This window comes from Leopardus geoffroyi, chromosome E2 (assembly GCF_018350155.1).
Source record: "Leopardus geoffroyi isolate Oge1 chromosome E2, O.geoffroyi_Oge1_pat1.0, whole genome shotgun sequence".
In the NCBI taxonomy this organism is placed as follows: domain Eukaryota; kingdom Metazoa; phylum Chordata; class Mammalia; order Carnivora; family Felidae; genus Leopardus; species Leopardus geoffroyi.
Genome location: NC_059335.1, coordinates 47,878,011 through 47,893,759, shown reverse-complemented (window position 1 = coordinate 47,893,759; position 15,749 = coordinate 47,878,011). Strand labels below are relative to the sequence as shown.

The following is a 15,749-nucleotide window of genomic DNA, read 5'->3' as shown; positions in this document are numbered from 1 at the left end:
GTGCCAAGGGTATTACTGCTGTGGTATCATTTACTTAAGGGCAGCTGTGGCTCACATGGCAGCATGTGAAACCAAGTCCCAAAGCCTGTTTACTCTCACCAGTTTTATTCTGAGTGACTTTTAAATTATCTGCTCTCAAAATGATCCCCCTAGAAATAACTGAAATGCCTAGCAACAGTAGGCAATAATCGTGGTATGTTCAAGTAACAGAAAACCATGCAGCATTGAGAATGGATCTATACTGATGACTCCATTCATGTAAAAAACTGTGATGGTAGAAATCAGAAAAGAGGTTATTATGAGAGAGAAGTAATGACTAGAATGGGGTGCAAGGAGACATCAGGTCCTGGTATGTACTTTCCTGATTATAAGGCTATGTTCTTTATAACATTTTAAGTTGTACAACTATGATTTGCGCATTTTCCTGTATGTATATTATACCTCAATTTTTAAGTTAAGCGATCCCCCAGCCTATTACCCACGGGTCAGTGCAAGGACATGATACAACTGCTCATTAAACTGCTGGCAAATAAGGAAGAGATGGTGAAGCCACCAGGTGCTGGATTTCAGGGAACAGGTAGTCTGGAATATGGCAGGGTGACTGCCACGATGGTTGGCAGCAAAAGGGCACTAGACAAAACAGGGTGCAGACTACATTCATCATCTAAAGGGCCAGCTCTTTGTTTTCTTACTGAGACACCTCAGCACCCCTTCATATGAGAACCAGAGCTTTTCCTTGGCACACTAACCAGATCAAAGGGCAAGGTGGGCATGTTCTTCTAGACAAATTGGTAAATGCCACACTATCAAAGCTACAATAGCCTGGCATTTACCAGTTTAATCCCTAGAATAGCATCCATTCCAAATAAAAACTGAGCAAACAAAATGAAAGCTTTAAGAGTGGAAGCTTTTGGCTTTATAGTTAAGATTTATCTTGAGAATGGATTCATTGATGCAGACATAATTTTGTAGTAACATTGAAACTTATCACAGAGCTTAAATAACTAAAAAAAACTTTAAGTTTTTATTTATTTTGAGAAGCAAAGCAGGGGAGGGACAGAGAGGGAGAGAGAGAATTCCAAGCAGGCTCCATGCTGTCAGCACACAACCTGACCTGGGACTTGATCTCACGAACTGTGAGATCATGACCTGAGCTGAAATCAAGAGTCAGACACACAACCAACTGAGCCACTCAGGTGCCCCTCAAATAGCTAGAACTTCTATATACTGGTGTCCTGATATAGCCCGTGCTCTTGAATTACAACAGGTTTTCCATTCTTGTTACAATCACAGGAACTGCTGGAACACAAAACACTTCTCCTTAAGATTTGTTATCCCTGAAGATTTTTGTTATGCTGGTAAGGCTCTGTTGCAAGGAAAGAAAACATACCCTAAACTTGCTTGAACAACAACAAAGAAACACAACAGAACAAAAACAAAGCTAAATGTATTGGTTACTGGAATCAAAAAACCCAGATGTATTTCTGGCTTCAGATATGATTTAACGCAGTTGTTCTAACAGAAGATTCCAGGGTGATTGCTCTTCAACTCTGATTCCTCTTTGACTCTGTTAATTTTATTCTGTCTCCACAAGAATCTAAGACTTCCTCTCCGCTGTAAGACTAAGGAAAAAAAGAAGAGCATTTCTTCCTATTAATTCTTACCAAGTCCTGGGGCTCTAATTGGACCATTGTGGGTGAACTACTGACATCTGAACCAATAACTATAGCTTAGGGGAAGGAATCTGTGGCTAGGCCTGTGTCACACAACCCACTGGAGTGTAAGATGAAATCCAAAAGGAAATTTAGTGTACTATTACCAGTAAAAGGGGGTGAAAAATTCTGGGAGGCCAAAATGACAAATGTCCAGGACAGGTTTCTCTCCGGGGTAGACATGTTCATGATGACCTAGCTTGGAAGAAGTCCTAAAGGTTTTTTCATACTTGACACACTCATAGGGTTTCTGGCCAGTATGGATTCTTTGATGCTGAAGAAGATTTCTTTTGCTAGTGAAGACTTTTCCACACTCAGCACATAAAGAGGAAGACTCCTGAACATGGATCCTTAGATGCCTTTTTAATAGTTCCTGAGCACTAAAGCCTTTTCCACAATCTACACAGTCAAAGCGTTTCTCTACACTGTGGACTCTCTGGTGCCGAGTTAGTTTCGTATGAAAATTGAAGGCCTGCCCACATATTTTACAAGAATAAGGCTTTTCCCCTGTGTGAATACGTTGATGTTGGCTAAGATGAGAAGTCCTTCCAAAGCTTTTGCCACATTCATTACATTCATAGGGTTTCTCTCCAGTGTGGATTTTTTGATGTCGAAGCAGTGGTGAATTACCAACAAAAGCTTTCCCACACTCATTACACTCATAAGGTTTCTCCCCAGTGTGGATTCTCTGATGTATAACGAACTCAGAACTACTGGTAAAACTATTTCCACACTCTCCACAGAGATAGGGTCTGTCTCCACTGTGGATTCTCTGATGCCTGATCAGATTTGCATTATCATTAAAGGCTCTTCCACATTCTTCACACTGATAGGGTTTCTCTCCAGTGTGGATTCTCTGGTGCCGGATTAATGAAGAATTGCCATTAAAGGCTTTTCCACACTCATTACACTCAAAGGGTTTCTCCCCGGTGTGAATTCTCTGGTGTCTAACAAAGTAAGAAAAATAACTGAAGCATTTCCCACACTCCTCACATATGAAGGGTTTCCTTGCACAGTGGATTCTTGAAGCCTTTCCTTTAATATTTTTTACTGTGGAGATTTCCTGGTGTTTCTCCAGTTCACTGGTTTCTAGCAAGTTGGTTCCCTGAAGAACACTCTTCTGCAAACCATGTGACAACATGACATCTCTTTCTTCAGAAATTCCCTGTGTTGATGTGGACTCACTGTTAATGTTGGTCTCAGTATCTAACATAACAGAAAACACAAATGCCACCTGAGAATTATGCTAGAAACAAACTAACATCAAAAATTATAGGGCCTTTAAAACAAACAAATAAACAAAAAATAAATTATAGGGCCTTTAGAGATTACAATTCCAACCCCCACATCGGACTGTTAGCAAGAACAGGCTACTAAAATGCAAGTGCCAAGTATCACACAGAGAACAGTTGAGGAGAATCAGGGTATTGGTATACACAGCACACATTAGATTGCTTCCTAAGCTTTTCCAGACTCCATATTTTTTTAATGACTTCTCTCTAGTGTGTTTAATCTTCTGACCTTATCATAGTAATAGGCCTAAAAAATATCAAAGGCAAAGGGCCCAAGAGCAAGTGGTGACCCTGGGGCTGGCAAGTACAAGAGAACAGAGTCAGGATACAAAGGTGATGCATGAACTGTTCTTTTAAAAAATTCATACCCTGCAAATGTCCCAAAAGACTGGAGACACTGAGCATTAAAGGCACTAGGCTGTGGCAAGACAAAGAAAAAAATCACACTCAGAGGTTCTTAAATGCAGGACATCACCCCTAGAAGTTATTAACTGCAGGTCCATAGATGTCAATGAATACCCCAAAACTGCTGACAATTCCTGTCTTGTCATCAGACTCTCACAAAAGTCTGAATCTCAAAAATGCAGAGATTTTATATGGAAAGTGAAGAATTCGGTTTACTTAGATACATCAAGACTGCAGAGCAGTCCTTCTCATATTAGCAAAAGGAAGAGAAACAGCCACCTATAAAATGGCATTTGTGTTCCAAAAGACTGGATGCCATTTTACCTAAGTTAAAATTAATCTATTTTATACAAAATGTTAGACTAATTTTAACATTAATCTGGGTTATCTGGGACTCATCTGCTCGTTAATCAAGTTCATCCTTTGAGTGTGAGTTAAACAAGTAAGAACCCTTAGGAGGAAAGCAGTGGGAGAGGAGATGTCAGAGACTGAAGCAAATGGGAAAACCAGTAGTCTGGAAAAGGGTGATCATGACAACGGAGATCTGGTGGTCTGCTCTCATACCCTGCCTCCTTCTTACTATAAAACCAGGACTGAGCAATCAATGACCAAAACACTCTATTTTCCTGCTACCTCATACTCTGCAATTCATCTGGATCAAGTTCCCCATAGCAGTTCTTCTAAGCAACCACTTTCCTAGGTCTCTAGCCATTATCCCCACCTTCCTGCTGAAAGAACACAACTGCCCAGATGCAGTGGCCTCAATGTCTTTCCCTTCCATTTCCACACCCACTAGTCCCAAGCCATCCACTGCCCTCTCAAGTCACACTTCCCAGTCACCCCAATGCCATGTCTTCCCCTTCCCCTGCTCCACTACTCTACCAGCTATATCATCCCTCCTTTTCATCACCAACCTCCTTCTACAGATCCTCAAATCCACTTGACCTGAACAATCTTCCCTTCACATCCAGCTTTTCTTATAATAGTGTTTAATCAAACTGCCTACTCATTAGTTGAGAAATTGACATCGTGTCAATTTTTTAAATGAAATTCATTTTTTAAATGAAAACAATTTTTTAAATGAAATACACTAGCCTAACATAGAACAGTATTCACGTACATTGCAATGCCAAGATAAATGTTGTTTCTTGATACTCCAGTCTCAGAGTACATAGTGAGGGTTTTGATGTAAAATGTAATACCCCATGAGGCTCATAATAAAAAAAAAGTTTGACAAACATTTGATATACTTGTATTCCATTTCTAAACTTACCAAAATAAACTTATCTAAAGTGCTGCCTCAATTTTGTCATCTCCTACTCCCTCCCTCTGTGCAAAATACCTATCCTGAAACTCCTACCTCTGGCTTCAGTTCCATGTTCCCTCATAAGGACCCTCCTCTGCCTATTTTCTCTTCCCTCTCTCTCAACAAAATTAAATAACCCTTAACATTTAAGATTCAGCCCTTTGTTCTCTCTGGGTGTCATTTCAATTAAAACTCTGGTAGAGTACACTTGCATCTACATCTGTAGACCTGACCTTTATCTCAGACTCTACACTTGCCTTCTCCATGGTCTGCTCTGGCCATCCACCTATACATATTCTAAAGGAACCTCAGACTCTATGCTCACATCTGAATTCACACGAATTAAAAAGCTCCTTTTATGTCATAACTTCCCAGTGTTATCTGAGTCAACTCTCCTCTTTGATGACCAAGTTTTGATAAGATCTGGTCGACTGTAGCTCCACACATACTCTTTCCTCTTTCATTTTTTTTTTTTTTTTTAACTTTTTAAGTAGGTTTCATGCCCAGCACGGCACCCAACACAGGGCTCAAACTCATGACCCTGAAATCAAGACCTGAACTGAGATCAAGAACTGGGACGCTTAACCCACTGAGCCATGCAGGCACCCTTCCTTTTCCATTTTTGCAGTGCCACTATCCCCTATCCAATTCACTCACTCAAAAGTTAACTCTTGACATATAGTAATAGTTTAATAAGATTTTATTCCTTCAATTTCTTTCAGACCAATCCAAAGCACATACTATGTTAATACTTTGCAAATGCAACCAAATATGGGCCTGTGTCACTAGAGGCAAAGTCACTGTGACAGGGGTCACTGCTCCTGCTGCATGATTGGTTTTACCTGCTCTGTCATTTCCTATTCCCATGCCCTAAGTTCTTTAGGACAGAGCCCTCAGGTCCACCACAAACTCTGCAATCTAGATTTTTCACACAAAGTTCGATGGGTAAGACACCCCACCATATTCATCTCCATCGCTGGCTGAGTAAAGGGGGTGAGGGTATACTGTAAACTGCCAGCCCCAAATTCTAGGAAGTCTCGCTTAGGTTTGAGGTCTAAACCTCAGGCTCTTCCACTGCTTACTAGGATAGACAAATATTCCAGAAATACCCATTTTAAAATATGCTCCCCACTGGGGCACCTGGGTGGCCCAGTCGGTTAAGCATCCGACTTCGGCTCTGGTCATGATCTCACAGTTTGTGCATACAAGCGCCGCGTCAGGCTCTATGCTGACAGCTCAGAGCCTGAAGCCTGCTTCAGATTCTGTGTCTCCCTCTCTCTCTGCCTCTCCCTGCTTGTACTCTGTCTCTCTCTCTCTAAAATAAACAAACATTAAAAATAAATAAATAAAATTAGATTAAATATGCTCCCCCGGTGATTGTCCTGCATGTTAAACTGCAAAATTCTTCACAATGATTTACTGGATCCTCAATTGCTTTTCTCAAGCCAGATAATCCACCTTCTTTTTTTCCACATGGGATCCACTGTAAGAAGTCAAATTTGGCACATATAGCCTGCCACTGAAGAAGCTTACCCGAGCTTCTACATAGGAATTCCTCCAAGTTCTCCTTCTGCTGTGCTCCCACAGCCCACTACTACATACCAACACCAGTACTTAACACATTTTCCCCCCAGCTCTTTACATCTGTCTCCATAGCATGTATCATCCAGAACTTCTTAAAACAAAGCTTGGCACACGGCAAGTGCTAAAAACTGCCTTGAACAAATCCATCCTGTCCAAAGAAGGAGGACTACTAAAACAGGAAATGCTGAAACTCAGAAAAGAGTAATGGATTCAAAAATTGCATGAAATGATTAAGAGGAATTTGTTATCTTGATAAGAGTTAAAATTAATGGGAAAAGTTTCATATTATTACCTATTAGGAGAAATAATCCATTTTATTTAAATCCTTCCCAGCATGGTTCATTTTAAAATACACTGCTCTCTCAAGCTCTATAGGTGCCTGTTCTCAACCTGCCTCGCTTACCTTCACAGAGGTCTTTGGTCCTCTCTGCAGATAGGTTATCCTGTGCCTCTAGGCCCCATGGCAAATTCCCTGCCTCCAGAAGCGAGATCAGGGCAGGTCTGGGCACTTGATATCCTGAAAAGGGGAGAAAGTGGTACCTTTCAGGCATATGTCTGCTGTGTCAATATAAGGAAAACCCTAAGAGCCTCCATAAGAGTAAGATCTGCAGAAGAGGGCTCAGGATTGGGGAAAGCCAAGATTCTGATAAAGAAGAAACTGAGCATTTATGACCCTTCCTACTCAAGAGTAGGTAAGTTACTGAGATCCTACAAGACATATATGTAAACACAGGGAAGGGGTCACACCCTTCCCTAGATGAACTAAGAATTTAACTCTGGCAATGGAAACTACGTATTCCTTACTGCACAGAGCCCCTGGGAGGATGGGATGTACTCTTACCAGGGGACAGCAATTCCATACATTGGGACCAAACTGATCCAAGATCTCTCCCTATCCACCAACCTTTGAAGTGGGTCATTCAGTCTCAGCCCTGGAGCCACACACTGGAGGATACCAGAGACAACCACTCCCTCTCCACACTGCACACCCAGCCTATTAGGAGAAAACAAGGAAGGAAACAGGAAAGCATACACCTGAGTCCCAGGAGGAAAGCAACCTTACCCAGGGATGTCAAGTTCCCATAATTCTCCAGCATCACACTTCTGTACAGGGCCTTCTGTCCAGGAGAAAGACCAGTCCATTCTGTCCCAGTGAAGTAGATAGCCACGTCCTCAAAGGTCACCAACTCCTACAACAAGAAGTTCCTGCTGCCCCAGAGCCAATTCTCTGACTCGGCCTGGGTACAGTATGAGGGAGGGGTCCTATTAGGGATGACTAATGAGAAAAAGTGAAAGAACTGGATGTTAGACCATTGAATGACTTTCTACAATCAAAAACCTAAAACTTCTCTAACAGAAGAGCTTCCATTAGGACATAATTTGTACTATTATAAAACACAATAACATTTCAAAAACCTTAGAAAGCTTCCCATCAATTGAGCTTCCTAAAGCAGTTTCTTTGGTTTTGGAACTACTTTTAATCTTTTATTGTTATACCTACAAATGGACATTAGCTTCAATTGGTCTAGACACCCACTCACAGGTGGCATGTCAGGACCTGTTTTCCCCTTCACTGCCTCAGTGCCCAGCTAACCCATGTGTTCCCAGATGTGTTCATTCTGCCCCAAACCTCAAGCCTACATTAACAAGAATAATTTCATGGTTGGCTCTGATGAGCCATTCTCATCTAAGCCCCATCTGTGCTTGAAGAACTATCCTGCCTGTGCTCAAGAACATCCAGCAGAGAAAGCTTAGTGCCGCCTGGAGCAGTCTATTCTGACAGACTTCCTGATGTGTCTTCCTGGGAGAATATACTTCTGGAATCAAATTGCTTCTGGGCAGCTCTTCTAGCTGCTTTTCTTTATACCTCCAAGACAATCTATAATAGCTTCTACCAACCAAGTCTCATGATTTTTCAACAGCCCCAGTTTCCCTTCTCTGATGGCCCTGAGGCTCTATCTTCCCAGAAAGTTCTAGCATCTGGTTTAGATCCTCTCTATACTCCTCAGACTTTGGTATCAAACTGGTTACCTAAACATGCAAAGAATATCCTCCCACCTTCTTATGCCTCAACTGATTCTGTGGATCCCCACCTTCCACTAGTCCCGGCACTGCCTCAGACTCCCTGGTGACCTAATATGTCTGACCCACCAGCTACACCAAATTTATCTTCAAACCGAAATTGGCTCCTTTTCTAAATCATATAAACTAATTGGCACAGTGAGCACACTAATTGGCACAGTGAGCAACAATTTTGTTTCCCTACCTCAGTTAATGGTACCAATCTCAGCCCAGACTCCACTGGAAACTTGAGATTTCACCCTAGACTAACTCGCCCCCAATCACTGCTCATTTCTGGCATGCAGTTGGTAATCAGATCCTGCCAGTTTCACCGCCGAAATATTTCTACAGTCCAACTCTTCTTCACCATCACACAATCAGTACACTAGTTCAATAGCTGGGGGACACTTAAACAGCTCCAATTCCAGGCTGTCCTGCACTGAATCCATCCTCTGCCAGCACATAAAATCATCAATTTAAAATGGCTCAGGTCATGATCTCACAGTTCATGAGTTCGAGTCCTGAGTCAGGCTCTGTGCTGACAGCTCAGAGCCTGGAGCCTGCTCCAGATTCTGTGTTTCCCTCTCTCTCTGCCCCTCCCCAGCTTGCACTCTGTCTCTCTTTCACTCTCTCTCAAAAATAAACATTAAAAAAAAAAATTGTTTTAAATGACACCCTGGGGTGCCTGAGTGGCTCAGTCAGTTAAGTGTCCAACTCTTAATTTAGGATCAGATCATGATCTCCCGGTTCGTGAGTTTGAGCCATGCATTGGGCTGTTGGACAGTGCGGAGCCTGCTTGGGATTCTTTCTCTCCCTCTCTCTCTGTTCCTCCCCCAATTTGCGCTCTCTCTCTCAAAAATAAATGAACTTAAAAAAAATGTTTTTTAATGATAACCTGACCCAGTCAACTCAATGACTTAATGAGTCACCACTAACCATAACAGTGGTTCTCAAAGTGTGATCCCCAGAGCAGCAGCAGCATCAACTGAGAACTTTTTGGAAAGCAAACTGATAGGCCCCACTGGAGAGCATTTCTGCTTCAATGAGCCCTCCAGGTAATTCTGGAGCACACTAAAATTTAAGAACCCAGGACGAGAGGATAAAGTCCAAGCTCAGGAAACTGAACTGCATCAGGTGACAGGCAGACAGTGAGAAGGAGGCACAAGACTGTACACAGAGAAACTAACTGGAATGCTCTGCTGACAAAATTCTAGAGAAGGAATGACAAACTCTGAAAGATGGAAATACAAAATACAGGACAAGTGGAAGAGATAGCAGGCAGAAGGAGCTGGACTTGGTGCCTCTCTAGAAGTGGTATCAAGGGAGAATAGGGTCAACAACTGCTCAGCAATCCGGAAACTGAGTGGTCAGGACAGTGATATAGTGGTACCAGTGACTCACCAGTACTTACAGAAGATCAGACGAGGGTGGAAACTATATGGAAGATACTGTTTGGATTAAAGTCAGGGAGAGGGACCTGCCAGATGTCAGAAATCCAAGACTGGGACTTGGGATATGCTTCATCCAGTCACTGGATAAGTAAATCCCAGGATGAGGAAATGGTAAAGCAACACAGCAACTCACCAGTCCAAAAGTGAACCACAACTCAAGAAATCAATTTCCTAGTCCCACAAATGTAAGGTACTTAATGTTCACTTTACAGATGAAGTCTGTTAAGACACAAAGAGTTTAACTGATTGGCTCAAGACCACCGAGGCCCGATGGGATCCCTAAATTCAGGTGACCTGCCCTAAAGCAGATTTGACCTAGTGCAGATTTTCCATATCATAGTCTGCTGCTGCCTCACCTTAGTCAGCAGCACTGACCTTAAGGAGGATATATTTTCCTTGATTGTAAAGCCCAAACTTCTTTCTTTAGAAGGACAAATACTATAGACCCCCTCTTCTTATCTTCCTCCTACCAGCCCTCTTCTCCCACCTCCTAAGAATCTTGCAACTTCATTGATCTCAATCACTCCTACTAATAGTGGATACTTCTACCATCAGCCCAAGTCCCTCATTCTCACAGATCCCTCCTTTGTGGTCCCTACTGAACCAGTTCAGCAGAGATCCTTGGAGTACAGGAGGCTGTACTTCTGATTCCCTGGACACTTTCTCCAGCCAATGCTTGTACGACTTCTGGCTGCTCAGCCCCTCACCATCAACTTTCTCCCCAACATTCAGTCCTACTAGAAAGACTCAAGAGGTACTTTCCCGCTGATTTGGTTCTAAGAGTCTTGCCAGAATTATCCCTCTCATAACCCATTTCCTTCAGATTAGATCTCTCGAAGGTTGACCTGAGGGAGTCATAGCTCACCTGGTGCCAGGCGTTCAGGGGCATGGCTGCCATCACCTGGGCTCCCTCTCAGTGAAGGGCAGAGGCTGAGGGAAGAAACAAAGAGAACCATGAGTGAGCTTGGCCCAGTCAAAGGCTCTCCTTTAAACCAACAAACCTGCTTGCCAGTAAGAATACCAGCCATCATTTACTGAATGCCCACTGGGTAAGTGGCATATATTTCTTCTTTCAATCCACACTATACAATGTAGTTTGAATGCTGAGGAAACACATTTTGAAAGAGTAAGTAACTTGCCCTCAGGCACCAGAGCAATGCTGCCTGTCCTGCATAAGACATGAGTACAGGGGGAATAGAAGTACACACAAGCAAAAAACAAACAAACAAAAAACCCCAAAGAAACAAACAAGTAAGCAAACAAACTAAAGCAAAACCTAACAAGAGGAAAAGGAAACCCAGACCTTTATTTTTTAAAAATAAACTTTTACTGAGAAACATAACAAGTTAAAAAAATAAGTTTGGGGATGTAAAATACACATCCCTTCATTCAGTCTTCACTATAATCCTCTGAATTTTCTTCTCCCCAAATGAGAAAACAAGGCTAAGAGAATAATTCTCTCTACCAAGGTCACAAGGTGGTGGATGAATGAATTTGGATTCCAAACCAGATCTGTCAGAATTCCAAAGGCCATATTCAGTAACTACATTAAATCACTTCCAATCATAATCCCAAGAGGATTTCTTTTAAAACCTGATAAAGTGATTCTGAAGTTAATATAGAAGGATAGAGTCACCGAGAAAATTCAGAAAAAGAATCAAAGGGGAAGTCTTCCTTTTCTTGGGCCTTGGGGCAGGCATCTTTTTGCTCATCACTCCATTCTAGGACCCAGTGATTACCAAAACTCATTAGCAAAGGACCCTGAAAGGCCACCTCAACATGCCAAAATGTCTGGGTTATTATTTTAGTTGTATCCCCTACAGACACTGTATTCTTGCTAAGCGGTCATATTCTGCCCCAAAACCAGCATGTTCCCTAACTTCATTGCATGCTGTAATTTCCTGCTGGCCTTACATTATGCCACCCTTCTTGATTTAGCCATTCTGGCCTTCTTTCCGTTCCCTCTACGATGCTAACTCGGGATCTTTATACCTGCTGTTGTCTCTGTATGAACTACTCTGCTCCAACCTTAGGATCTTTTTAACGGATACTCTCTGCCTAGGATACTCTCCAGCAGCTTGACCCTTCCCGCAGGTAATGCCAGGTCATCCTTCACATCCTCTACAAACCAAGTCAGCTCCCTATGTTAAACACTCCACTCATACTTTGTTCACTTTCCTGTATTACCACGTCTCCCAGATAGAGATTATACTCTTGCGTTGATTTGTGCTTTCTTCACTCAACATTTATGGTAGACTTCATTCATTCCAGGCCAAGTGTGAGATATAGTGGAGACAGGGGAAAAGGGTGTAACCCCTTTTGTCATGGAGCTCAGTCTGAAGGAAAGACACACATTAATCAAAGAATCTCATGAATAAGATCATAATTGTGATTACTGCCCGGGGAATCTATCCTAGATGGGTACATTTAGGGATAGGAAATAACTAGGTTAAAAAAAAAAAAAAACCATGTTCTGGAGGTGAATGGCCAGGAAGGCCGTAGCAGAGCCAAGGAGAGTGCGCTGCAAAACGAGCGGATACAAGTCGCATTAAGAGGACGCCATGCAGGGCGTTAGTCTTCGACCGAAAGGCAACCGGCCGCAGCCGGTGGGTTACAAACAGGTAGAGTGAACTGGTCAGATTTAATGACTACGTGACTCCCATTAAACGGAAAGCTCCCTGAAGGCGGAGCCCACGCTGGTGTCCCCTACAACTGCATCCCGGGAACCCCGAGCACCAGCTGGCCTTCGGCTGCTAGGTCAGGAGTGGCTGGCCCAATGAGCAGGGCTCTACAGCTGCGTCTGGCGCACGGGGCGTCTCTTTTCCAACCGCCGCCTCCTTGTCCCAGAGCGGGCGCCGCGGGCCGGGGCGAGCGACGGCACCCGAGCGAGGGCGGCGCTGGCCCGCGAGCGGCCTCCACTGGCCTCCTCCACGGCTTCAGGGACCAAGGCGGCAGCCTCCTCCGGCGGTGACGGGCGCGCCGCTAGCGGAGACGACCCGGCGAACGAACCCACCACTCACCTCAGAAAAGGCGCAAAGTGCGGCGTGACCGGAAGCGCGTCACTGCGGTGCCGCGGGGCCCGCGCCTCACGTGCTTCCTCTCTAGGAAGCCAGAGCGCGCCGCTCAGTGGTTCTCTGGCTTCACACCCTAGGCGGGGCGGGCGGGCGCGGCTGGGACCGCGGTCCTCGGAGACCCGGTAAAGGAGAGGCAGCTGACTGGGGTTTTCCCTGATCTCTAACCGAAATGTAGCATTTCCTTCAATTATGTGTTGGCAACAAACCCCAGTACCATCAGCAGGACCGTGCCTTTGTCACCAATAGAAATCACAGATACTTTCATATCACCTCACAGTTGATGCAGATATCTCAAAATACGAGCTATTCTCTTCTTTAATTCGAAATTACCGTCGTTGTTATTAGGGCTCACCTTTAGATCTTGTCATTTGATTTCATCACAGTGGTAGAGACACGTATATTAATTACTGTATCAGGTTTATTTTTTAAGCCATTTAACTGTATTTTAATATAACTAGTTTCAGAGTGGTCCACAAATGTCGTCTCACTGCCAAAGAAGTAGTAAAGCCAAAAAAACAACCAAACTAAAAAAAAAAAACACCTGTCCTCCTTAGGGGTAAAGATCCAGTCACATTAAGAAAGACCAGGACTGGGGCGCCTGGGTGGCGCAGTCGGTTAAGTGTCCGACTTCAGCCAGGTCACGATCTCGCGGTGCGTGAGTTCGAGCCCCGCGTCAGGCTCTGGGCTGATGGCTCAGAGCCTGGAGCCTGTTTCCGATTCTGTGTCTCCCTCTCTCTCTGCCCCTCCCCCGTTCATGCTCTGTCTCTCTCTGTCCCAAAAATAAATAAACGTTGAAAAAAAAAAAAAAAAAAGACCAGGACTGTGAAGAAGGGATACTACTGCAGAACTGTTTAGGAAGTGAAAACAGTGGAGATTTTTTAAAAGATTGAATAAGATATGAGAGAGAGTGAGCAATCGATAATAGCCATAAAGTTTGCTTGACCTGATAGAGGAAGGTGTCATTAACTGAGATTTAGTTAATTCAGGAATTCAGGAAGAGGAGCTGCAAGAAGACTACCGAATTCGGTTTTAGAAATACTGAATACACATACACACTTGGTTTTATTAAAATGTAATTCACATCCCATACTAATTCATCCATTGAAAGCACAAAGCACACTCAATAGTTTTTGGTATATTCACAAAATTGTGCAACCATCGCCACAATCAATTTTAGAACATTTTCATCATTCCCAAAAAGAAACTCCATAACCATCAGCATTAGCATTCATTTTCCATTTTCCCTGGGATAGGCAGAATAATGTTCCCCTCAGGGGCACCTGGGTGGCCTGGTATGTTAGGTTACGTGACAAAGAAGCATTAAGGTTGCAGATGGAATTAAGATTACTTATCAGCTGATTTTAAAATAAGATTATCCCAGGACACCTGGGTGGCTCAGTGGGTTAAGTGGCCAACTCTTGGTTTTCCCTCAGGTCATGATCTCATGGTTCGTGAGTTCAAGCCCCACATCAGGCTCTAGGCTGACAGCATGGAGACTGCTTAGGATTTTCTCTCTCTCCATCTCTCTCTGCTCCTCCCCCTCCCCCACATGTGCTCTCATGCACGCGCTCTCTCTCTCTCTCTCTCTCTCAACATAAATAAGCATTAATAAATAAGTAAGATAAGATTATCCTGGATTATCCAGATGGGCCCAATGTGATGAGTCCTTAAAAGTGGGAGAGGTCACTGGAAGAGAGAACCACAGAGGGGACAGAGAATGAGAAACTAGTCTTATCATTACTGGCTTTGAAGCTGGAGGAAAAGAGCCATGAATCAAGAAAACTAGGTGATCTCTAGAAACTGCAAAAGTCAAGAAAATAAAGTCTCTTCTGGGGTGCCTGGGTGGCTAGTTGATTAAGCATCTGGCTCTTAGTTTCAGGTCAGGTCACAGTCTCACAGTTTGTGAGTTCAAGCCCCACATCGGGCTCTGTGTGGGCTCCACATTGACAGTGCAGAGCCTGCTTGCGGTTCTCTCTCTTCCCCTCTCCCTTTTTCTCTCTAAAAATGAACATTAAAACAAAGAAGACAAAGTCTCTCCTTAGCCAACGCTTTGAATTTAGCCCCATGAAACCCATTTTGGACTTCTGACTTCTAGAACTGTAAGATAAATTAATAAATAGAATAAATGTGTGTTGTCTTAAGCCAAAGTTCATGGTAATTTGTTATGCTAGCAACATAAGATTAACACATCCCCAGTGTGAGGTCTTCCTCCATTCCTAGATAACCACTCATCTACTTTCCGACTCTACAGAAAGACTTACCTATTTTGGGCATTTACATCATGTAAATATCCATTAAATCTGGACATAAAACAAAAAAAAAGTCTATATTGGGAATGCAAGCTGGTGCAGCCACTCTGGAAAACAGTATGGAGATTCCTCAAAAAACTAAAAATAGAACTACCCTACGACCCAGCAATTGCACTACTAGGCATTTATCCACAGGATACAGGAATGCTGTTTCGAAGGGACACATGCACCCCAATTTTTATAGCGGCACTATCCACAATAGCCAAAGTATGGAAAGAGCCCAAATGTCCATCGATGGACGAATGGATAAAGAAGATGTGGTATATATACGTATATACAATGGAGTATTACTCGGCAATCAAAAAGAATGAAATCTTGCCATTTGCAACGACGTGGATGGAACTGGAGGATCTTATGCTAAGTGAAATTAGAGAAAGACAAAAATCATATGACTTTACTCATCTGAGGACTTTAAGAGACAAAACAGATGAACATAAGGGAAGGGAAACAAAAATAATATAAAAACAGTGAGGCGGACAAAACAGAACAGAATCATGGAGAACAAACTGAGGGTTACTGGAAGGGTTGTGGGAGGCGGGGTGGGCTAAATAGGTA

At 43.2% G+C, this 15,749-nt stretch overlaps 2 protein-coding genes across 9 annotated transcripts in view; both read right to left on the bottom strand.

Annotated features, from left to right (window-relative positions):
- Window positions 1-6,793, bottom strand: part of ZNF23 (zinc finger protein 23) — a 33,114-nt gene extending 26,321 nt beyond the window's left edge. For both annotated transcript variants that reach the window (XM_045443408.1, XM_045443413.1), the window contains exon 1: window positions 6,703-6,793. The gene's annotated coding sequence lies outside the window, so the exon portion shown is untranslated. The remainder of the gene's footprint in view (window positions 1-6,702) is intronic.
- ZNF19 (zinc finger protein 19) overlaps window positions 1,430-15,749 on the bottom strand; it is a 29,419-nt gene continuing 15,099 nt past the window's right edge. For 3 of the 7 annotated variants that reach the window (XM_045443442.1, XM_045443436.1, XM_045443441.1), the window contains one exon: window positions 1,430-2,918. In XM_045443442.1, the coding sequence (XP_045299398.1) occupies window positions 1,816-2,918 (1,103 nt within the window). In that variant the 3' untranslated portion in view covers window positions 1,430-1,815. The other 4 variants (XM_045443439.1, XM_045443440.1, XM_045443437.1 and 1 more) reach the window with 3 other exon arrangements.